The sequence below is a fragment of the Cynocephalus volans genome, chromosome 3 (genome assembly GCF_027409185.1).
Source record: "Cynocephalus volans isolate mCynVol1 chromosome 3, mCynVol1.pri, whole genome shotgun sequence".
Taxonomy (NCBI): domain Eukaryota; kingdom Metazoa; phylum Chordata; class Mammalia; order Dermoptera; family Cynocephalidae; genus Cynocephalus; species Cynocephalus volans.
Genome location: NC_084462.1, coordinates 138,444,684 through 138,470,306, shown reverse-complemented (window position 1 = coordinate 138,470,306; position 25,623 = coordinate 138,444,684). Strand labels below are relative to the sequence as shown.

Genomic DNA, 25,623 nt, shown 5'->3' with positions numbered 1-25,623 from the left:
AAATTCTTCTCAAATATAAATTAAAAACACCACCAAAAGTAAAAATACCATATATTATATATGCCAGTCACCTTGGCTTTAATTAATTTTAATAAAAACGTGTACAAACTTATAAAATGCACTGAAAACTAAATCCAATTTTCATTATCAGTACATACTTATACTCTTCATTTAATAAGTATTTATTGATTTCCTACTATGTGCAAAGTACTATTATACTGTGTAATTTACATTTGACTACGTAAAAATTTTAAGCTTCCAAAAGTCAAAAAAATACCATAAATGAAATAAAAAGAAAAACTATAAAAAGATCATTTCCCAATACAGAACAAAAAGTTAATTTTATATAATATGCAAAGGTACATTGTCCTTCGCACATAGTATTTATTCCTTGATGACTACAATCTCCCAAACTAAGCTACTATAAGCTTTCTTGTTGACAGGGACTCTAATTCTTTTGTCCCTTGTAGTGGATTGAATTATGTCCCCCCAAAACTCCCTGAAGCTTGACCTGTGTCCCCCAAGTTTTTTGTATTAAAAACTTAGCCCCCACTGTGACTATTAAGAGGGTGGGAAATCCTATCACGGCAATTGAAAGGTGGGGCCTTAAAGAGGTGATTAGATTGTGAGGACCATGCAGTACTGAATGGATTAGAAATGGTGGTCAGGGAATGATTCTGAGGGCTTTAAAAGGACAGGAGAGTCTGTCTTTCTCTCCCTCTGCTCCCTTTGCTTCCTCTCACCATGTGAACTGCTTGTACCCACCAGCTGCCTGCCACTTTCCACCATGAGTAGAAGCAGCCTGACGCCCGTGCCAGATGCAGCTGTCCCAGAACCGTAAGCCAAATAAACCTCTGTTCTTTATACATTATCCAGTTTCAGGTATTTCTGTTATAGCAACACAAAACGGACTAATACATCCCTCAAAATACTTTCTGGTCTATCCATATATGTTCATAAATTAATTTAAAGGATATTTTGGGTAACATAACTTTAAAAAACACATTTTTATTTTATTTTTACCAAGCAGGATTATACCTTGAAAAGGTATGTTAAACAGTGGTAGCATATCACTTAGAATATTACACATTTGTTAGTTTCTAATTCTTGATGTTTTGTTTGGAGAAAAGGGAGATAGGGTCTACACATACATTTAAACTGACCTCTGTAGGATTTTAACTGACTTGCTAAGAAAACCACTGTAAAGGATCAGAAAACACACACACAGATAGAAAACAGAGCTGGAATACAGATAGTAATGTTATTTGTGTATACTTTATAAATTGTGGATTATTTTATCTTGTATTTGGCATAGCAAATTACTTTGTTTCATAGGAAATTTGATAAACACTTGTAAATAAAAGAATACATGCTTTATTTTCAATAAAAATACAAAAATGGTGAGAAAACTTAGTCATTAGTTACATAATATTTTACCACACAAATAAAAGGCAAGACATCTAATAGTACCTACCTTTTGGTAGTTCTGTTGCTTAAGCTGCTCAATTTGGGATTTAAACAATTTGTTTTCATTCTGTACCTCCTATTTAAACAAAATTTAAGCATGAATACCTGAATAGAGATTTTTATTTTCCATATAAACTTTTAAAACATAACAATCACACAAGCTAGGAAAATTCCAAACTAGTAATAATTTTTTAAGTGTGTAATAAGCCCTATATTAAAACATATTATGAAATTAGAATAATTATATTTAGTACTAGTCTGTGAATGGGCATGTCTCAATAAAACAAAATAAGATCCACAAACAGACCCAAATATCTGTAAGAATTTAGTATAGGGTGATATTTCAAATCAGTAAGGCAATGTTTCTAAACCTCAACACTAGTGACATCTTGGGCTAGATATTACTTTGTTGTGGGGGGCTGTACTATGCACTGTAGGACATTTAGCAGCATCCACAGCCTCCACCTACTATATGCAGTAGCACCCCTCCCCTAGTTGTGACAACCAAAAAATGTCTCCAGATATAGCTAAATGTTCCCTGCAGAGCAGAACCACTACAGTAATGATGGATTATTTAATAATGTGGCTAGTCTTCTTTTTAATGGTTAGAATGTTACTCTTACAGCTTATGAAATAAGTTACATATGAATAAAAGTCTAAACAAAAAAATTGTAAATGTGTGAAATGTGAAAATATTTTTATGATCACAGAGTGAGATACCTTTCTTCCCAAGAGGTGCTACTGCATATAGTAGATGGAGGCCGTGGATACTGCTAAATGTCCTACAGTGCATAGTACAGCCCCCCACAGCAAAGTAATATCTAGCCCAAGATGTCACAACAACTCAGGAAATTACTTATATGAGGACATAAAAATTTTATACTTCCAAAACAAAACACAAATGAAGGTCAAAAGAAAAGCTGGGGGGAAAAAATCACCTCCCATAAAGATAAAAGGCTAATTTCCTTTACTATGTAAAAAAGATCATATAAATTAGTAAGAAAAAGTCAACTCAGAAAAAGAAAAAAGTGGAAAAAATTAAAGAACAATTCGTAAACAAATGGATTAAACATATGAAGAATGCTTAACTTCTCTCATAATCACATGCAAATTAAAAACAGTCCTACCATTTTTCAAGTATAATATCAAATGTTTTCATTTTTGTCAGTGTTGGAGAGGAAGAAGGGAAAATGGCCTTCTAGGCAAGAGTGTAAATTAGTAAAACAATTTTGGAGGGCAATTTAGCATTATCTAACAAAATTAAAAATGAACGTATTTCTCATAGTGTCCCATACCAGGGCAAACTGTGACCCTGAGCCATTGCCTGGCGTCTGTGTCCATAGGCTGCTGGCACTGAAGCAGACTGCTCAGTGGAAAAAGAAAATGACCCTACTTTGTGAGGGAGAGGGAAGGTAACAGAACCAACCTCTGGACTATGAAATATGAACAAGACTAGTATGAGACAAGGTAGGCATCTACAAACTTACTATCACTTCAAATCAATGTTCTGTAAGTACTTTGAATATTAACTAAATGAAGGTGAGGAGACACTGATTTTCTATTTAAACCATTTACCTTTGAAAAAGGAAAACAGACTAAGAACATGCATAAACCTTTTACCCAGAATTTCATTTCTAAGAACTTATAATACAGATATACTAGGAAAAGTATTCAAAATATGTGTACAAGGATATTCACTGCAGCACTGTTTGTAACAGGAACAACAACTCTAAATAATCCCGGTATCCATCAACTATAACTGGTTATATAAATGATGATACAATCACACAATACCATGAAGCTATTAAAAGTTAAAAATAGAAATGTGCTTATATGGAAAGATCTAAAGATCATTAAATGGGGGCAGGGAGAGGGAAAGGAAGAAGCAAAATACCAAAATGTGTATAATTAAATATAAAGTATGCTTTAAAAACAAATATGTATACACACATATTTTATGCACAAGTACTTTCTCAAAAGATACAGCAACAACTCGCAGTAGTTTTCTCTGAGGAATAAAACAGTATCTGGGTGGAAGGGAAACCTTATATTCTATTTCCTTTTGTAGCAGTTAAAGAAAAAATTTAAATATACAAAGACAGCAATTGACACAATTAATTTTAAGTAATCATATTCACCTGTAAGAGCTTGGTTTTGCTAGAAAGATCACTCTCCCTCTCTTTTAGCATAGCTTCTACTCTCTTCATTTCATTTTCCTTTTCTTTCAACCTAGAATTTTTACAAAGACCTTATATTTACTAATGTACTTTTTTAAAAAACTGACTCCAATATCACCCCTAAGAAAAAAGACAGCAGAAACAATGCCTACCAGCTTCTTCACCCCATATTACACCAACTTACAAGTTTGTCTTAAAAGACAGTGTTTCCAGGATCAGTCTAGTCAAAGCATATTCTAAAACTGCTACATCTTATTTCATATTTAACATTTTTTAAGCAAATATGGCTTTATCTAGGAGGAAATTCTAAAACAAAGCCTAAGAACAGAACTATATTTTGTCAACTCTTTATAAAAATTACCACTTTAAAAAAAAAAAGAGTTTTGCTCTAAAGAATCTTGTCTATAATTGGTTGACTCTGGAAATTACAATGTACCCAACCCTTGTGCTGAAGAGATGCTACATTTAATTTAATCTGGTTCTCCATTACCAAGACCAGATGTCTTACTCTCCCTAGCTCAAGAGAATCCCAATTGCCTTTGTCATCCTAAGTGATAGACCTGTAACATAACACTTAACACTATTAAAATGATCTGTTTATCTATTTCCTCAGGATAGAAACCCATCTTATCCATTTCAGTATCCCCCAGTGCCTGAAGGCATATAATAGACTCTCAAGTACTTGCCTACTTGAACACTTTCTATCCCACCTTAATCTAGAAAGAATTTCAAGATACTTATAAGTCTATATGAAAAATGACAAAACAGCACACAGGAAGAGTGGGATTAAAGGATGAAAGAAAAGGCAAATCTTAAATGCATTGCTAAGTGAAAGAAGCCAATCCAAGAAGGCTACATACTGTATGATTCAAACTATGACATTCTGGAAAAGGCAAAACTACGGAAACAGTAAGATCAGTGGTTGCTAGGGATTCAAAGGGCAATGAGGGGGAGGGGGATGGAGAAAGGGTGAGAGGTATGAACAGGTGAGGCCTAGGAAATTTTAAGGGCAGTGAAACTATTCTGTATGATATGTAATGATGGATACATGTCATTATTCATTTGTTAAAACCCACAAAGAGTGAACTAATGAAAACTGAACTTTAGTTAATAACAATGCATTGCTACTGGCTCATCATCTGTAACAAATGCACCCTGCTAATGCAAAATGTTAATAATGAGGGAATCTGGAAAAAGTGTGGGTGGTAATATAGAAACTCTGTACTTTTCTCAATTTTTTTCTGTAACCTAAAACTGTTCCCCCCCCCAAAATAAAATCTACTAATTTAGAAAAAGAAAAGGCAAGGAAAACGTAAGGCAGATATAAACATAAAATTACATATTTTAATGATCTATATACATACTACAAATAGGCTGCAAATGTGTCTCTGAGCTTTCCATTAGCAAATGAGAGATAAGCGCCCTAGCAGTTACACAATGCCCACAAGATAAACAGTTTTACAAATGAGCAATCCTGGTGCCAAGAATAGAGTGTCTCCCTCATTTTCATGTAGACAATAACCTAATAAATATCTTCAGCATCTCACTTTTAAGGACACAGTTCCAAAGAGGCAATTCTTAAAAACAAACATCAATAAAAACTGATGTCATTACATCAAAGAAAAATCTCTTAAAAGTAATTCATTTACACATTATGTCTAAGATTATCTTCTGATTAATTCAGATATTATTTGAATGCATTTTTATATTGAAAATAATTTTATATTTGAAATAAATTTTATATCTCATTACAGTAATTGCACACTTTGTTTAAAAACAGAACTTAAAACCACTTTTTAAAAAAAACTTTTTGCAGAAGGATCATTTGTTAAAATGAGTTTGATGGGCTTGGGAAGGATAAAGTCTCCAGGTATTTGAAAGCATTTAAAGAGCTTCTGTTTTATTATAACAAACAGAGTTTAATTGCCTCTGGACTATGATTCCTACTTAACAATAAAGTTAATGACTTGGAAGAAATCCATTATAATATTCAAACACATTCTAGAAAATAGTGAGAAGTTCCTCTTCTAAATGCCGGCTAAAAGTATACTTACAAAATCTCAAGTTCTTCAAAACGTGCTGCAGAACATGCCTAAGAAACAGATGCACATTTTTAATGTTAACATTAAAAAAAAGAAAAAACCCAGGTATTATAACATATATATATACCATCACCTACCAATAAAATAAAAACATAACTACATTTGGTAAATTTAAGACTAGGCTGTGTATAAGACAAAAACTGAGTTTTTTTAATTAAACTTAATTTTTAGTATTAATTTCTTAAAGGATTACAGATCAATACACCAATTAAACATGGACAGTTCAGATGAGCTTAAGAGTACATACGAAAAAGGATAAGGAAATGCTTCTATGCTTAGGTTGACGAAACAGGCAGTTAAGTATGACTTGACAGGAATAAAAGTTAACTTATTTTAATAGCAACAAAATTATGGTACAAAAATTTTTCTGGCAAAGAAACTCAGGACATATTAATTTCTTTGCTTCTAATACATTAAAGATTTCTCATTCCTTATGTAGTATGTTAGTAATTTGTTTTTACTATACCTCTTTCAAGTTATGCTGTGCTACCTCCTGAACATGAGCTTTTAAAGATTCATTTTCTTCTTGAAGATCCTTAAAAAGAATAGGAATGAATTGAACTGATATTAAAAAGTATTAAAAATGTGTTTTTTACTTTAGTTTTCAACTTCTCACCTGTAACCATTTCCCTCTATTAGCTAGGTCTCTCTCCTTCTCTTCTAAAACAGCCTTCATGGTATTTATCTGTTCCTCCTTTCCTTTTAATCTGACAATTAATAAAAACAATAAATGAAAATGTTACACCATAAAAAACCAAAAATACTGGAGACTGAAAAAGTTTATTTTAGGTACTACTCACAGTCTCAAACTCATTAAAATAAACTAAAAATCATTTTAAGTATAAAGGCTTACAAGATTTTGAAGACATAATCAAATTACGAAGTATAGGATGATTAAAGAAAACTGTTCTATCGCTGAATATCCAAATACTGAATAAATTAGGGTAGCTCTACTCCTGTCGTATATCACCCTGCTTAAGTCAATACCAGCAAATTTAGACAGCTTATTACAACTCTGGGTATGAAATATATAGCCAGTTTCACATGGCTATTAAAATGGGTAAAGAGCAACATCTCAGTTTTAGGTCATATTCAAATTAAAAATCATGAAAAATAAGACTTCCCATCCCACCTCCTTCCCACCAAAAAACCTGTAGGTTAAATCATAACGAAAAATTTAAGACCTTAAGGCATTTTAGATCATTTGATATTTTCTAAAATATTACTTGAAATTAAATAAAAACAAGCTATGATTCTCATTATATTTGTACTTAACTTATGGAAAAGACATTAAAAGGAAATGAGAGAAATGGTACTTACAAGTTTTGAAGCTCCTGAACTTGAGAAGTGATAGATAACTGAAATGTAAGAAGACAGGAAAGGCAATTCATAACCATTTCAATTTACCTTATTCTGTTTTATGATAAAAATCTTTATATTTTTTAACTTGTACACTTCAAATTATAAAGACTCTAGTTGAATGTTTCATGTCCAAATGAGATGTGTTTTGATTTCACCTTTTTCTTAATTCCAGTGACAGTAAAAATAACAAACTAAAAATATAAGACAGAGGGGGAGACAAGGAAGATAGTTATGAATTTTAAGTATAAATAATGTGATACTTCTAAAACTGTGAAAATTCAGATGTTAACTCCACATACCTCCCTACCCTATCAGAGCTCTTCATCACAGACTTCAAGGCCAACTAGTCATCAGCACTCTATATTGTCCTTCGATCTTTTTTTTTTTTTTTTTTAAAATCAGACACAGTCAACAGTACCTTTTATCCCCCACTCTCTTTTCATAGCCCTTTCAGATCTTGGCTTAGATGTCAGCTCTTCGGGAGGAGCCTTTCTGAACTCTTAATCTATACCAGAGAAATATGATCTTTTCACTGTATCTTGTTTTGCTCAATATATTGTTGCCAATCACTAGCATAATGCTTTGACAAGTAGGAGAAAATAAATATTGCTAAATGAATCTGTTGGATGAATGAATCATCTCTTCCATGCATTCTCACAATTTTTTCACCAAAATCCATCTACTTCCAGTAATCACATTGACCTCTCAAATCCCCCAATGAAACTTATACTTCGTTCTACAGGCAGAGGTTGGGCAATACATATTCTACAATAAAACATTTTGGTCCATGCAGTTTAAAAAAAAAAAGGTGGGGGAGGGGGCGCGGGGAAGGGGCATTAAAAGGAGATTTACCAAAGTGCTTTGTGTTTTAAGTTGGCAAACTAAAATGAAACATGAATACCTTTAGCAGTTAAAAATTTTTTTTTACTTTATGGGTTAAAATACCAAGAACACTTTCTCAACTCAGGCAAAGAAATAAAAGGCACATAACCCAATATACTTATAGCACATTACTAAAAGATTTTTTTCTGAGTAACAAGAAAAAAACCAAATAGCTCATAAGTAACACATACACTAACAAATCCGTCATGCTTTGGCTCTGGGATTTTTACCTGTTGAGCCTTTTCAAGCTGGATATTTCCTATTTCTTCTTTTAGAGCCTGTATTTCCTGTTTCAAATCCTTGACAATGACAAAACAGACAATATTGGACAATGGAAACACAGATATTGACATAAAATGCAATGCATAGACAAACACATGAAATTAAATGATATTAACTAAAGTTGATAAACAAAACAAAACAGTGCTCTCTCTCCCACTACCTGAACAGTTTTCTCCTTATTAGCAACTTTGAGAAGTTCAGCTTCCAGAAGCTCTTCCACAGACTTGATCTTTCCGTCCTTCTCATGGATCCTTAAATAATGAAATGCAGTATTAACTTGAATAGAAATCACCAAGATCTACCTAATAAGATATAAAAATAGCACCAAATCATGAAAAGCCTCTCCTAATCAACCCATTACAATTTTAAGTAAAATAGCAACTCATCTTTACAGACACAACGGAAAAAACACTTAAAGCCCCTCCTCAATGAGAATTTATCAGCAACTAGCAGATGGCTGAAGGCTATGCCACAAGAGGCTAGTGTTTTGAAAGTACATAGGGAATATATAGGGAATATAAGCGTTGAATCCTACAGAACACCAGGGAGAATCAAGTTCCACTCAATAACACAGTACTGGCTTCTAGGGTTCTGAATGCTGTGGCTTAACTTATTTGCAATTATGGCATCAAACTTTACAGATACCTCAAGAAGATACATGCAAGGAACTGATCTCTCTAATATAACCTGTCTGTTAATAGTTCCTTCTGCAGAAACAGAAAATTAACAGTTTGATGCCATAAGAAAATAAATGGAATTCATTATGGAAACAGATTTTAAAGCTCACATTGAATTTGGGAATGCATGGCTAAGTTTCCTTATTCCATCAAAGAAATTCTTGCATGAAAGTTAAATCTGCATACATCAGCTGTCCCAACAGCTCAAAAAAACTAAATTTATGAGGACTAAGAAAATGAACCAAATCAGACAGATCAGTTTATAATATTATTATCACTTACACTTTCTTAAGTTCTTCAACTAGAGATGCAAAAGAAACCTGGAAATGAGAAAGTATCCCTTAGTAATTAGCCCAAAATATAAGTGGGTCAGATATAGCATATTATCTTTAAATTTCCCAATATACCAAAATCCAAATGGAAAAAGTAAACACAGCAGTTAATTATTTCTAAATTTTTTTAATGTCATGATGAAAATGAATAGTATTTTCAAAGTAAGTGGCATTAAGACCACTCAGAAGTGAGGGTCAACAAAAAATCCTTAGATAAATGTTAAAATTATTTAATTAATAATTCTAACCAGATAAAGAGAAAATACAACTAGGAAATTGCCTACTTTCTGGCAGGCTCTTTTACTTATTATTTTGGGTCTTACTTTATATTTGTAAACTCAAAACTTTTATATCACTGCAGTAAGAAGCAATGACATCCTATCTAGAGTACTCTACACAGCGCCTAGCATACAGTAAGTACTCAATAAGTTGCAGCCTCTATTATTGATAATTTATGCATGACTAGTGACTTGATTAAAACTCTAATGGACAGATTCCATCTTGGAGAAGGAGGAACAGACAAACAACAGACTTGGTATGTTTTTATGTAACAGGTTTGCCTGTTGTTTACTAGAACAGTGTATCTCTACTATATACATTACCTGATCATTTTGCTTAGCCTTTAAGTCTTGAACTTCTTTCGTCAGAGATGAATTTTCTGTTCTTATTGCCTTTTTCAAAGACATATAAAGCACAACATATTTTTATTTTCAGAAAAAATAGCTAGCTTCAAAATATAGCAGATTCTCATTTTTCTTTAGCTGCTTAAAAATCCCACTTTTTCCATGTTTGCAATTCTGTAATTTCCATAGCTATCCAAATAGATTTTTGATTCACTTATGCCCACAAATACTTCTACCTGTATTTCCACAGCCTCAAAAACACATAGTATACCATTTGTCAATTAAGCCATGGCTCTCCCTAAATTCAAATACAGCTTTTACTTCTTCCAGCAACCCTATCCTAATTAAGTTAATTAAGGCTAATAATAACCATAAAATAGAACTGCAGTCTATTCTTTCTCTGGCCTCTAATAACTTCATGAAATTATGAAGTCTGCTAGTTATCATTTAGTTATAATTTGGACATGGATGCAAGTGGAGAAGCATATATTAGAAACTGTAACAATAGTATCCACCTCATTAAAGCAGTGAATACTACAATCAACTATGCATTTTTGTATTTCTAAAATAAATCTTAAAATTAGTTTTAAAAGACATTATATTAATTTATAAAATGTAAGTAACTAATACTAAGTTTAAAAGCTATGGGGAAAACCTTGCACAAATTACAATGAAACCCCTTCATGTTTACTGAATAACCACAAGGAAAACAAATCTGTAAAATGCTTTACATTCAGTTCCTCCTCTTTAGTGGCCACCTGAATAAGTCCAGTTTCAAGTAATTCTTCCACAGTCTTTAACTTCTCATCTTTTTCTTGAATGCTGAAATTATAAATTTAAAACATATACATAAACTATTTTTTCAAGGTAAACAACATCATTCCTAAATATTTTACATGGATCAAATCCTTTGTCCAACATTCCTTGTAAACTTTTAATTCCAGAAAGGTTTCTGAAGATCTTTCATCATGGGCCGAGCCCGTGGCGCACTTGGGAGAGTGCGGCGCTGGGAGCGTAGCGACGCTCCCGCCGTGGGTTCGGATCCTATATAGGAATGGCCAGTGCCCTCACTGGCTGAGTGCCGGTCACGAAAAAGACAAAAAAAAAAAAAAAAAAAAGATCTTTCATCATGGTCTGAGGGTATTTCCTGTTCACCAGTAAGTAAAATGTGTGCAAGTAACACATGCTTCTACATGTTAGCCTAAACAAGTAAATCATTGCCACACATGACACCCACAAACCATAATGTAATCCCAAATAATCAATAGCATACCACACTTTTGTCTATTACTAAGTACAAAGAGAATTTTAAGAATCTAGTTAATGTAGGTAATAATTCTGTTATCTCAAATTTGGTAGAAATGAGTCATCAGAATATAAAAAGAAAAATTTAAACTCTTACCATTTTTCCATTTGTTCCACAACATCTTTATTAGGCTAAAATAAAAATCACCAAAAAGAGTTTAATTTTACCAAGTTTGCATGAGGTAAAAATAGTTGAGAAATAGAAATCTCTGAAAATTTTTTAGGGTTTTAAGCAGATGTAAAATTTAGGAAAATTACCCTTATTTGAAGGCTGCTAATAATAACAGAATTATTTAATTCAGAAAACACAAGAAAACGGAAAAGATGCATCTATATGAAAGACACAGAAAAAGAAGAAGTATAAAATGGGCTGGCAAAATGATATAGTATCTTCTGAATAATTTTTTAATCACTGTAAAAGATAACCTTAACTGGGGATAAGAGAGAATATGGCTCACTTCCTTTATATTCATTCTTCAAATATAAAAAATCCAAGGCTCTAAGGCCTTGCCAGTCAGAAAAGAGCCTTTTTTCATTTTTTAAATTGATTTTCCCCCATACTAAGGTATAAAATTTACATAGGCAAATGCACAAATCCTGTTTACAGCTCAATGAATTTTTAATAATGTAGCTATTACATAACCATGACCCAGACCTAGATATAGATTTAGTTCTTATACTGATTGTAAACTATGGAAGCCACACAAACATGTTCTCTTTATAAAGCATTAAAACATGACATGTAAGCTGTCTCCCTCCCTTTGGCCCTTCTAGCATACATCTCCACTATTATAATCTATTATGTGTCTGGAAGCGGGGCTTCCCCCTCGGCATTCCCAGACTTTCAGGCAGCTGAGCAGCCTGACCAAATGGGTTTGGGGATCTTTTTCCTTGAACATTCTCTTCTGTTCACCCTCTCTGCCCCCTACACACTCCTCTAATCTTGTTAGTTTCTTATTTTTTTCCCAATGTTATTAGAACCATTTTCACAAATAATATTGATTTTTCCATTGCCAAATCCATGTCCTAAGATTCTACTTCTTACATATTTCTAAAATTAACCCCTTCTCTTCAATGCCTAAGTTTAGGCCCTCAGCTTTACTCACCTCAAATATCAGAATACCCTAATTCTTCTCCCAGCCTCTAGTTTGTAAGGATTGTTTTTTGAGAGGTATAGAAAGCATTTCCCCATGGGAAAAAACTGTGATACTATCAGAAAGGAGATAGGAGTTGTCAAAAGTATATTAAATCAGATTTATACTGTGAAAAATAAATCATGCCATATGTTTACAAATCTTTCACGAAGATGGTGTTTGTCCATCTTTATTTTCAATGAATGCCATCTCACAAAAAGACTTAAAATTATTAAGTACAAGTTACCTACACCTTAATCATTTAGTTGTATTATAACTTTAGTCAGTCCTACTTCTCCCCAACATAAAATCAAACATCTCATTGTTACCACAGTGATCTTTCTAAAATGTTAGACTAAACATTCATTCATCCTTGCAACACCCTTCAGTGGCTTACCCACAAGCTAGATCAGGTTCATGATCCTTACAAAGCATACAAAGTCCTCCATAATTAGGCCCTAGCAAATCTTTTTCTCTATATATTCCATACTTCACACTTCTGCAATTTACCAATATGCTCTGAATATACCAATTTTGCCACACACTGTCATGTGAACACTGTATTCCCTCAGGCTGGATTGCCCCTTAGCCATCTAGCAAATTTGTGGCAATTTTTCAAAATCAGGTTTAACTGTCCCCTGTGCTGCCTCTCCATCTCTCCCTAAATAGAATACATTATCTCTTCCTCTAAACCTCTACAAGTGGTTCAAGAATTTTATTCATTACACTTTTCTGTTTTACAAATCTACCTCCACACTAACCCTTATTCTGAGGGCAGGAATCAAGGCTTTCATCTCTATAGCCTCAGAATGTAGATAAGTACCTAGCATATACTCAACTAGTAAATAAATATTTGATGAATCAAATTTCCTTTAATGAAGTTAACAGTTTAACAAGTACTCTTGATCTTCAGCTCATCAAATATTCAATTTCACAAGACTGACCAGCTTAGCATCTATCCAACATTTTTACTTTACTTCACACTTTATTGGTCTAATCTAATCCTGTTTCCTCCCTAGATGATTTTCAAAACTACATCTTATACAATAATTAATTCTTCTGCAATACAATACAATCAGGCAGCAGGGCAAAGAGAAGAAACCTACTGTAGTTTTACTTAATAATCTCAACCACTGAATCTTAAAAATCTACTAGAATAAGAATAAAAAGTCATGCTGATCCTTCACTAAAAAATCAGGGTGTGTTACTCCCCACCCCTGAGTTTTACTTTATTCTCAGTAAATGAGAACTTAGTGACTGATTTATTTGCATTATCTGACCATTCACAGGCCCACATCCAAATACAGACTTCCTTTCCTTAGTTTATAAACAGGTTACCTTACTTGGTACCTGTTGTCCTTCTGCTTCCTACACCTGAAAGAACAACAACTTGGCACCATTATTGGTTTCTGCTTCAGTAAACTCAATCCTTTCCTCCAGAATAAAAATCCATGTGGTAAAATGACTTAAGATTTTACATAACTAAACTGTTCATTTCTCAACTGTCACTTGGAATTCTGACTGCTGGGTAGAAAGGAGTTAAAATGGAAATGAAAGAAATTAAAATTATACTAATCGTCATCTCCTCTTTCACTAGCAATAGCAATAAAAATGACTACAGAAAAAACCTAAAAGATGGTTCTTTGGTCTACCAAGATAAAAGGGATAAGTCACAATTACAACCAAAAACACTGCATCGCAGTCGTATGCTTTCTAGACTATTTAAAAAAAAAAAAAAAAAAAAAAAAGCTCTCGGAACTAGAACAATTCTAAGAACTACCCAATAGGAAATCTTAAATTAGTACCACAAAATGAGTTTCCCCTCATATCAAATAATTCTTTTAAATAAATCCGAAAATGTGGCTGTGAAATTTTGTTCTGTGGACTGTTAACTATTCTTCATAACGAAAATCCATTTCATATTAAAAGCCACCATTTTAACAGAACATCTGAAAGTGCACAGAAACCTTATAATTGATAGAAGGCCAACTCAATAAAATAGAAATATGAGAATTTTTTTTAAAAAAACATTAACTTCCAGAAATGTCATAAGGAATTTTACATAAGATATTAGAATGGCAATTCTCAAGGCATCATACAATCTTGAAGGAAAAGAAAAACTTAAAGCTGGTAGTTTTACTCTTGTCTAATACTGGAGAATACCATCCTTAGTAAAGAACAGAAGATAAAAGGATTTAAAAGATTCAGGTTTTCTGTTTAAATCTAGGTAAGAGTGGCCAGCACCTGGGTACTACTAGAATACAGGAAATCTGGGAGAGATTCAGAAGTTTCTAGGCATTTGTTTTACCTCCATGAAGTTATATACTGAAACAGATGTTTCAAAATCTCTGGTAACTAATACACAAAAACCACATTCTGCTTTTCTGGGTAAGAATTAACACCAAAAAAACCCCCCAAAACAAAAACCTATCATATTTTATCTAATCCAATTCACCAATGTTACATCTTACAACTAATATTTTATTTAACACTAAAAAATTTTAAATGTTGCTAACAAAACTGTAACCAGAAACTAAAAGATACATCCAGATTTCAGAGAGATGATAAATTGTTGGGGGGGAGTGGGGGTGGTGGTGTTACAACTGATGAAATATCATTATCTTTCATAAGCTATACCACAACCAACAAAGGGAAATAAAATTTAAGAATAAGACTTACATACCATTTAGACTAAATATCCCTACATTTCCTCCTCTATTATACCTTTTGTATGCAAGGATAAAACATATTACAAAGTAATAAACATTACACAAAGCACTAGCACTTAATATCATAGGGGGAAAGAATAAGTGGATTTTTTCTCAGCAAGTAAGACTGTTAACAAAATACTTCCAGAGGCACAGCTACTTATACCAATTCAATACCTGCATAAATGTGAATTTACCAATTCAATACCTGCATAAATGTGAATTTTAAAAGAAAAAAGAATACATGCATCTACTACAGGAAGTGCTATCATTTGCAATAGCTTTATTTCAGTTTCTAATAAAAGCACATTCCAAAAACTTAATATTAAGGAGACACACAAAGCTTCTATTCTAATGTGTCATCTAATATCAAGAGTTTCTAGAATATTTTTTTTAAGCTGTAATTTGAAGAGTTATATAGAAGAGTATGAAGGCAACACTTAGGAACAGCCAGAGAACAGACATCAGCAGGCTCTAGTTTATAGAGCCACGCTTATTCAAAGCTGCTATAGTTTTGATGGCTTGCTATAAATATAGAAAGGATGGTGGTAGGGGGTGGAGAAGAGTTGTAAAAAATAAATATTCTAAGGGAAAGGAATTAAGGTTTAGATTTCTGCTATATGCTAAGCACTATACATAAGCTTCCCTATTTGAATCTAACAACCTTATGATGTAAGTATAATCTCAATGTGAAAGATTTGGAATGAAAAGTGTCAGAAATGTTAAGCAATTTGATCAATTCACTCTGCTTTTAAGTGCTGGTAGTAGGTTTCAAACTCATTCTCTTTTTAGAAAAACATGCTGCCTAAAAGAAAAGGCTGAGGCTCCAAAAGTCTGCAGAACTTTTTTCCTGAGATCCAAATGTATCAAAATGGCTTAAAGAAATCCTTTTTATGCGTCCTATTACACTTTGGAAGGGTAAGGGGGGAGGGAGTGCCTATGAACACTAGGCACTAGATTAGCATTAGCTTCATTTCAGGGAAGAAAAACTGTATTTTCCTTAATTTAGATATTTGATAAGCACAAGATAAACAGAAATGCAATTAAGGGACATTTAAGCTTAAGCAAAATTTCTCAACTAGTGAGTTGGTTACTAATTAAGAAGAACCAGATGTTGTTATATACTGGATATTTCTACCTCGTAATTCATGAAAAGCCTTACCTGTTCAGAAACAACAGTCTGTAGCTTCTGAACTTCTAATTTTAATGCTTTATTTTGGTCATTTAGAATCTGAAAAAAAGAATCTCAATTTACTGGTTTTTTTTAAGAAAAAAGGTAATAAAGCAATCATTTGAATGAGTTTTTGAACAATCAAACCCATATTATTGCTTTGAGTACTCCTAAAGTTACAGATGAGTTATATATAAGAATTCAAATCTCGAGCTGGTCCATGGCTCACTTGGGAGAGTGTGGTGCTGATAACACCAAGGCCATGGGTTCGGATTCCTATATAGGGATGGCCAGTTAGCTCACTTCAGAGAGAGTGGTGCTGACAACAAGTCAAGGGTTAAGATCCCCTTACCAGTCATCTTTTTAAAAAAAAAAAAAAAAAAAAAAATTCAAATTTCATTGGACACAGAGAGGCATCCTGGTAATCAGATACTCAAACTGGTTGCCCATAACCAGAGACTAGAACTACAGCAACAATGGAGACAGATAAAACCGTCACAAATACAAACAAGCTAAAAACTGCAGAGGAAAATCATTGTGAACAGAAGTCCCCAAATATACTATAGAAACATTGTTTCAAGGAGATTTCATACAAAAAGTAGTATTTCTACATTTTCTTCAACTGAAAATTATATAATGTTGTTCTAAGAAAGCTGAGTTTACAAGCTTAATCACACACCTTAAATTCTTCCATTTTCCTTGAAATTTCACATTGTAGCTGCTCTTCAAGCAATCTTATTTTATCATCCTTAACATGAATGCTACGAGGAAAAAAATCAATTAAAATACTTCATACTTCACTCAGAAAGCTTACATAAATTATATGCACAACTATCAGTTACAACAGCACTATTTTCTGTAACAATTGTACTTGAACATGAATGTATGAATGGCTCTATGTAGAGCAATACTTTAATCACCTTTTTTGCATCTTCTCTACTTCATGGGCAGCAGCAGCCTGTGTTTAAAATGAGATGAGACATATGTCATTTCTCAGGAAGTACTCAAAACTACTTTTTCATTTGTTTTTACATATTAAAAAGTTATATTTGCATATATTTGGAATAAAGTTATAGCAATATAATACATTTCTGTAATATACCTTGCTGTCCAATACTTTTTACTTCTAACAATTAACTTTTATCCTAACAAAAGGTGTATTCTTTTGGATAAAATGGCAGCAGAAGACACCACCCAGCCAAACACAAGTAACCATTATATTTATTATTTACAGAAATAAAACTGAGCTTGCATTATCAATGTAAATAAGAACGACAAATTGAAAGTCTGAGGTAAATGCTCAAAAGCAATAAAGACCTACCTGTTCATTTGCCAGGGCCTGTAATTTTTGCACTTCAGCTTTTAATAAGAAATTCATATTCTGTATATCCTAGAATAGGGAAAAAGAATATTAAAAACATTTAATATAGTCAACTTTAAAGTTCATAAAGCATCTCTTCTATATAAGAATTAAGCAAAGGTCTCAAATTACAAACTTCCTAAATCAGAAAGAGAAACTGATCAGTTGCTGTTATTTAGCATATTTCTCAATCAATTATGGTGAATTATATCATGTGAAAAAAGCTCTTTGAATTTTTCTTCCTAGCTAAAAAGAATTTCGTAGTTTAGAAAAGAGACATTTTTCAAATAAGTTCTAGAGAATTTTCCACTCTTCATATACACTCATACTGATTATAAGATCAGGGTAATTCAGTTTCAAGACCTATAAAATATTGCACCCATTTATAAGAAATACTGTACCTTAAGTTCCTCCTCTTTACTTGTTAAATGATCGTGTTCATTTGCTAAAGAATCTTCAGTCTGTTTTATCTGCTTATCCTTTTCTGCAATTCTTTAAAGGAAATACATTTGTATATTCAATAAACATTTAGAGTTCAAGTCAAATAAAAGGATTAAAAACATTAAATAGGGTCATCCTAACTTAAGTATTTTCTCATGTAACTGTACCTTCCATTTCTACAGCCCCTTTCAGTTTACTAACAAATGTCACATGCATTACTGTAACTCCTTAAAACGCATACCCCTATTTTAAAACTCAGGGTCAAAGAATTTAATCAATTTGTTTAAGCTCACAAGGCTGGCAATGTCAAAGCCAGATTTCAGGTATTCTGAATTCCAGTGATACATGTCTATGCAAGATTATACAACACACAAAAAAACATAGAACTTTGTTTTGGGAATACTACCACATAGATAGAAACAGCAATTATTAACTACTTATAAGACACAAAACTAATTTACTTCCACTACTCCCAAAACACAATTATCTTTTCCACATAACTGCTAATACCCAAATGAAAGAAAGTTTCCCCACCTCCGTTTATGGAAGATGCGAAAACAGAATGTGTAATATTTAAAGACCCAACATACTAAGAGAAAAAAAAAAAAAAAAAAAAAAGAGCAAAAGTTGCTCCAAATCTAGTTTAGAGTATTTCCTAACAGGTCAGAGTATAAAGGTAATCATAAGTGTTATATCTAACAAGTATCAGTTAGTGGTGACTATACACAATCATAAGAGAAGTGTGGAAAGGCAGGCTTACACTTTATGTAATTCTTCTGCTAGAACTGAAGCGGAGGTCTAAGAAAGAAAAACAGTGTCAACATAAAAGGATTTAAGAGAAAGTTTAAAAGCTGTACAATAATCATCACAACAGGAGCTTTAAAAATTAAGAGAAATTAATGTATCTAAAGTTGTTAAGGGAGTATCTGGCTCATGGTGAGTGTTCAATAAAGAGTATCTGTCATTCTGAAAGCAAGTCTGATCACCAACAGCCAGTATTAGGGGATTACATATCACAAGACATTTAGAATAAAACAAGTTGACAGGCCTGGAAACTACATAACTGACAAGAAACAAATACACAGAAAAAACAGCCACAAAGGCCACTTTTCACCCCTGCACTTCTCCTTCCTTAGTAACAACTTTGGTAATGAAACGATTCACTTCATGATTACGATAATTAAGTAGTTGGTAATACCCATGCTCATCTTTACTTATTTAAAAGGTACTTATTGCACTCTTTAAGTATTTAATTCCTGACACATTTTCTAGAGCTACCTCTCAGCTGACAACTAAAGATCTCAATCCAATTTGAGATGATAACTTACACATACACACACACCCACACCAACACCCTTTCCTATATTAAATAATTCTTCTCCAATTAATTTTAGACTATAGTTTCTACAAAGAAAGCAATCGGGAAAAAAATGTTTACATGCTCAAAGCTTTTGGACTTGTCTGAACCTTAAAAACAAGTTTTTTAATGAGAAAACCACTCTTTACACAGAAAAGTCACACCTCTATTCTAAGTTAATATTTTTTGCTACAAACAAATTTTAGAATTTTAAAGTTGAAGAATTGAAATTGAAGTTCACAATATGTGCATTATAGAAACAAGTACTTGGAAGTTTTCACTATTGCCAAAGAATCACTGATCTTACAATACCACTTGCAAAATTTTGGAAGACTTAACACTAACCAAACTGAAGTATAAGTTTTAAATTGACCCTTTTGCAAATATAATCTGAGCGCTATAGTCAACACATTGCTATACCAAGGGCTAGTGAGGTTTTCCATGGCTAGTCAATATTTAGTGAACACCTTTAATACATAAATCACTACTCTACACACGATTTGGCCAATTCCCCCCATTTTGTGACAGGATTGGGAATATTTTTTTCTTGTACAGTAAAAGCTCTCCAACCCTACCCCCACTTTCCCATTAGTCAGATTTGAACTTCTTTCTTAGTGTTTTCCTATAGCACTGTACATAATTATCATTTAGCACTCAAGATCATCATTTGTTGATTCATTGACTAGTCTCTCCCAACTACTAATCCAATAGTTGGTACTCAACAGACACTCAGCTGATTGTTTAAATGGCTAGGAAGCTATTACTAATGATAAGCAATAAAAAAGTACCATTACCTGGGCTGCTATCTGGGAATGGAATTGTTGAATTTGAGCTTTCAATGCCTCATTCTGCTCCAAAATATCCTTTCATAAATAGCAACCAACGAGAGAGGGAAAAAAGGTGATTTTAATAAATATCCCAATGTATATGAACACGATGTGTTACAGGGACCTCTGTTTATCTTTAAAAGATATTCTTAGATTCTACAAGGCATTATTTTAAACAATGATTAGGCATTCTATTCTGAGTTCATTCATAAGGTAGAAATTAAGGATATAATTGTGCTGTTCCTAATCTAATACAAGGAACATAAGACTGTGAGTGAGCAAATCTTCAAACACACCATATGTGACCTTGCTCTCTCTTTTAAACACATATTCCAATTGCCACCCACTTAATTTTTTTAAAAAGAAGAAAAATAGATACCTGAACTTGCATTTGTAGAGACTCTTCTTTGTTTATTCTTTTTTGCTCCGACTCCATTAACTGCATTAGTCTTTGCTCCAACTGTTGTTTTGATACCAAGGTATCTGTAAGCTTACTATGCAGACTCTGTACTTCATTTTCTTTGGCCACAAATTTACTCTGTAAATCTGTAACACAACATTGCATTTTACAAAGGTCTCTTCCTTTATCTAGTTATTCCTAATTATCTTTAGTGTAGGCATTATCTCCTACAGAAAACCTTCCTTGAATCTCTTCTGCTCCTGTATGCTCCCCCAGCACCCTATGCTTACCTTTATCATAGCACCCGCCACACTGTACAAATTCATCTCTTGTCCTACAGAGTGAGCCTTTCGAGATCAGAGATAGCCTATTCTCTATATCCAGAGCTGTGCCCAAGGCTTGGCATATACTGCATAATAAATATATTAAATGAATATTTCCTGGAGCTAATTATTGCTTTAATTTTTCACCTGCTTGATCTTTTATTATTTAAATTTTCGACTACAGTTAAACTCCCCTCAGCTCTCTCCACTCCCCCCCCAGCCCCCTGCCACTCATCATATTCGACACTAGAATTAGTTTTTCCTGGCCATATCCCTCCTGGAGGCTTCAGTCTTCCTGCTCTAGTACTTTGTTGCTTTCTAGGCTGGCTCTGTAGCAAGTCCTGAGACTTGCTTTTTTTGCCCAAGGCTTGGCACATAGTGCATCAATGTGTTAATTGAATAGTATACAGATGTTTAAAATCTACTCTTTAAAAGCACTCTTTTTCTCCCCAAAGATACTTTAATAAAGTTATTTGTGAATTTCTTGTAAATTCCCTATGCTCTGCTACCTGGAAATAGCTTGTACTCTGTTACTGAGAAAGATACTGAAGAAATCTACTATGTGAAGGCTGGTAAATGTCCTGGTTTAAAATGATGTATAACTTTTCTGTCTGTTTCTGTTCTTAGAAATAGCCCCGAAATGACAAGAAAAATAAGAAACAAACACAACCTGTCTTTGATGCGATCATAAAATATATGTAACTCCAAAACATAATAAATGAAGACAAAGCAAATGAAGAAATAATCACTAACTTGGCAGAGAAGAAAAAAGGGAAAATGTTCCAGAAACCAAGAAAGGCTAATGAAATGAAGATACCAGGTTATCATGAGAGCCGCCTCCCTGCCCCATAACATAAACAAGTCCGAAATAGGGCAGGGGTGTGGGGAGGAACACATCACCACTTCCAAGGATAGAAAGAGAATGCTGGGAAGAGGAGAAAATATATATACGTGTATGTATGTATTTTAAGAAAGGTAAGATGTCATTTCTATAACAAGACTCTAATTAGTAATGCAACCCAAAAAAGAACTCCTGAAAATTAAACATATAATAGTCATATCTGGGGTTAGAACTCAGAAGAACAAATTATTTCACATCTGGGATTAGAATTCAGAACAAATTATTTCCTACCACTAACAGTAAAAGTTAAAACACTGAATTAATGTCTTCAAAAATGTGTGCAGTAATTATTTCCAACCTAGAACTCTAAATCCAGTAAAACTACCAGTCAAACGTGAGGGTAGAAGACATTTTCAGATACACAACAACACCTCAACAAATGTACTTTGCAGCACAATCTCACACAGCTACTGAAAGATATATGCCTTATTAAATGAAGAAAAATAACAGCAACATAGGATCTAGAAAACAGAGTCAGGACAAAAGCAAGTCTCTGGACTTTCTATGCAGCCAGCCTAAAAAGCAACAAACTACTAGAGCAGGAAGACTGAAGCCTCCAGGAGGCATATGGCCAGGAAAAACATTCTAGTATCTAATATGTTGAGTGGCAGAGGGGGGGAGGGTGCGCTTGAGAAGATCTTAACCACAGTCGAAAATTTAAATAATAAAACAAAAGATCAAGATCAAGCAGGTGAAAAAATAAATCAATAATTAGCTCCAGGAAATATAAAAGTTGCTCAAGAAAAGAATTGCCATTTTAATATACATCTCGGCTCAACGTTCAGTTACACAGTCATAATGATGTAAACAATGAACAATGATTTAATCAAAAAGTATGCATAACCATATCGGGAGAGTGAGGGAGACAGGTGGGAGGAATGGTGTGAGAATGTTAAGCTCTTATTTTCTATAATAGAATGTCAGATGCCTATCAAGATACAGCAGTATGTAAATATTATGTTTGTTTAAAAATATGAAGTAAAACACCAAATGCAAAAGGTAAAAGTTCAAAGAGACTGCTTCTGGTAAGATTAAGGTTTTACTGTTCGTAGTTATATATTTTACATATAGTTTTATATGAGAGTACTTCAAAATGCTCATGAAAAAATAGAATTAAAAGAATACTAATCCATCCATGAACATTTTAAAAACCTTTCCTGTAGTTTATAGTTACAATCCTTTAAAAAAAATGTGTAATAAAATACAACAATGTATCTTACCATTAATACAAACTTTACATAAAAAGAAATAGGCCTTTAAATATCTTAGGTATATTTAGACATTGAACCAGAGGGATATTCCAAGAGCAGGGAATGGGGGGATCAAAAGAAACCAAAGGTCTAATGAGCCAAAATTCTTTATGACCTATCCTGTTGTTCGGAACTATGTTTTACTAGTTCATCCCCTCTCTCGTGGGAGAAAGGGAGGAGTGGGAGACATAAATAATAGACATAATCCAAGCTCCAACATGTCCCAAGTGGATCCATCATATTAAGAGTAAAGTAGGCATTTTAAATAAACTACTTGCAATGGTAATGCTCATGCTGTTTTTCTCTTCACAACATGAGTCTTTTCTTAGAAACAAAAAAATAAAGAGTTAATCAAGGAACCAAAGGCAATAACTACAGAGAAGAAACACACCTAGCTAGACTACCATTACCTGCTTATGTACTATAATTTTGCCTGCAACTTAAGGCTTCAGGCAAAGATAGTAGGTAGTTTATTTTAAAACCCTAACAAATGTCAGAGAAAAGGATATTCTGAAAGTGTAAAAGTTATTTTATTGAGCTATAACCAAAATGCCAAATTATAATGTCTTCACAGAAAGAAAGGAGAGGAAATTTTACCCAAAATCATATACAAAGTTTACATTGACTACCTCTTCCCCTTACCTTGCTGGGCTGCCTCATGTTCTGCTGTTCTCTTCCTGATGTAGCTCTGAACTTCTTCCCACCTTCTCTCAGCTTCCTGTAGTTGAACCTTGATTTTTAAAAAGAGAGAAAAGATAAATTATCACAAACACAGGATTTCCACTTTAAAAACAAGAGAAATAAAACCATCCTCTCCCTTCACTGTTGGGCCACAAAACCGATTACCTGAACTACTCCTCTCAGTTTGATAAGATAGGCAGATATGCAGAGTCAGAAAGCCACTGATTTAACAGCCATAGCCATCCTATTCTCCAATACATATGATTTACAAATTGGAGATTATTTCAGAAACTCAATATTTGTGCTGTCAGATCAAGACAGCTACTACTATGTACATATCTGAGCCATTTAGTATGTCTTGTTTTCCACTAATTTTCTTCAGCTGATAAGCTTCCAAAAGACAATGGGGTATCTTTATTACTAAATCTCACTAAGTACCTAAAATTCAATTTGAGGTGTATATATTTACAGCACAATATTCTAATTATGACTATAATCTTTAATGTCATTTATCTATTTATCCATATCCATTGAAAATAGACTTCCATATCTATAAAGTAAACCCACCAGAAATATCAATACTAAATAAAAGGACACTTATATCAACCTCCCACAGAACCCAAGAAAATTTCAAGAAAAACTAAGTTACTCATACTATTTTTCACACTCAATTAGTCTCAAAGCCCTTTTAATTCCTACTCCTCTGGAACTAGTATCAAGGACCTAGGTAGGAATCTGTCTAATACAGTGAGGTTGCATTTAACTGGGACAAACGGAACTATACTTTCAACAAATCCCCTCCTCAGTAAAAGGAGGAATAGACTATTCTGCTCATCATTTCACTCAATAGACTATAGGTATCTTTACTGATCCAGAGTACATATGAGAGAAATCAATCTGCTCCTCCCTCAGCCTGAGCAACCCCATGCACCTCTTCACAGTATGAGCATCTCATTGTATCAACTGCCACTCTGGCAGTCTAAAGATACAATATGTGATTTTTTTGTACATTATGGCTTAAGTGCAAGCCACTGGAGCATTTTAGTTATTCTTGTGCTCAAGCAAAAGAAATACCATTTATTCCAAAGCTGGAATAAAAATAGGTTCTATTGGACTTACTGAGAAATCCAAATTATGGATGGTCACTTTGATTTTTGCTTTACACACGTAGACCCTAAACCCCATATAAGAGATGAAATTTGTGCTATTTATACCTGTCATAACTAGCTAATTTCATATTCAAGCTTATATCCAATTACTTTATCAGGGCACATGCTTTCATATAGGCAGAGCACAGACTACAGGTCCTATTAAGCTTCAAGCTATATTTCTCAAACCTATATACACATTTAGGTCATCAAATTAAATATCTACATTATTCATGAAATGATAAAAAGGTGGGAATATATCACCTTCAACTGAGTAACTGCTTGCTCAGCATTCTTCTTTTGGACTTCCTCTTGCTGTAGCTTTCCTGTTTTCTCAGTCAGCTCACTCACCAACCTAGCATAATCCTGACGTAGTTTATTTAGTTCTGCAGACTGCCTGAAAACAGTAACTAGATTAGGAATCTTCCATTATTACAAACACATATGAGGAATAAATAAACAAAACATCTTATATTAGTTTTGCTGAGCTAGTAATTCCATTTACAGCCAACTGAAAAGAAACACAAGTGGCTGCTAACAATGAGGTTTGGTTGAGTGTAATTCCTAAACAACTCTAATGACATTTACATAAACTCTAAAATCACTATAAAATATCAAGAAAAATGAATGACCACAAACTCATGAACATAAATAGACAGTGTGTGACCTTCAAACTGGTCTTCTGAAAACCTATTAAAACAACAAATCAGTATT

General features: G+C 33.3%; 1 protein-coding gene across 7 annotated transcripts in view; it reads right to left on the bottom strand.

Annotated features, from left to right (window-relative positions):
• The window catches only part of KTN1 (kinectin 1), a 109,622-nt gene that overhangs the window by 25,862 nt on the left and 58,137 nt on the right, over positions 1 to 25,623 (bottom strand). For all 7 annotated transcript variants that reach the window (XM_063090671.1, XM_063090670.1, XM_063090672.1 and 4 more), the window contains 22 exons: positions 25,174 to 25,306; positions 23,723 to 23,810; positions 20,586 to 20,752; positions 20,174 to 20,242; positions 18,783 to 18,820; positions 17,983 to 18,073; positions 17,543 to 17,611; positions 17,142 to 17,179; positions 16,901 to 16,982; positions 16,213 to 16,281; positions 11,307 to 11,341; positions 10,636 to 10,726; positions 9,884 to 9,952; positions 9,232 to 9,269; positions 8,433 to 8,523; positions 8,221 to 8,289; positions 7,067 to 7,104; positions 6,363 to 6,453; positions 6,213 to 6,281; positions 5,699 to 5,736; positions 3,606 to 3,696; positions 1,475 to 1,543 (listed from right to left, as the gene is read on the bottom strand). In XM_063090671.1, coding sequence (XP_062946741.1) covers positions 1,475 to 1,543; positions 3,606 to 3,696; positions 5,699 to 5,736; positions 6,213 to 6,281; positions 6,363 to 6,453; positions 7,067 to 7,104; positions 8,221 to 8,289; positions 8,433 to 8,523; positions 9,232 to 9,269; positions 9,884 to 9,952; positions 10,636 to 10,726; positions 11,307 to 11,341; positions 16,213 to 16,281; positions 16,901 to 16,982; positions 17,142 to 17,179; positions 17,543 to 17,611; positions 17,983 to 18,073; positions 18,783 to 18,820; positions 20,174 to 20,242; positions 20,586 to 20,752; positions 23,723 to 23,810; positions 25,174 to 25,306 — 1,633 coding nt within the window. The remainder of the gene's footprint in view (positions 1 to 1,474; positions 1,544 to 3,605; positions 3,697 to 5,698; positions 5,737 to 6,212; positions 6,282 to 6,362; positions 6,454 to 7,066; positions 7,105 to 8,220; positions 8,290 to 8,432; positions 8,524 to 9,231; positions 9,270 to 9,883; positions 9,953 to 10,635; positions 10,727 to 11,306; positions 11,342 to 16,212; positions 16,282 to 16,900; positions 16,983 to 17,141; positions 17,180 to 17,542; positions 17,612 to 17,982; positions 18,074 to 18,782; positions 18,821 to 20,173; positions 20,243 to 20,585; positions 20,753 to 23,722; positions 23,811 to 25,173; positions 25,307 to 25,623) is intronic.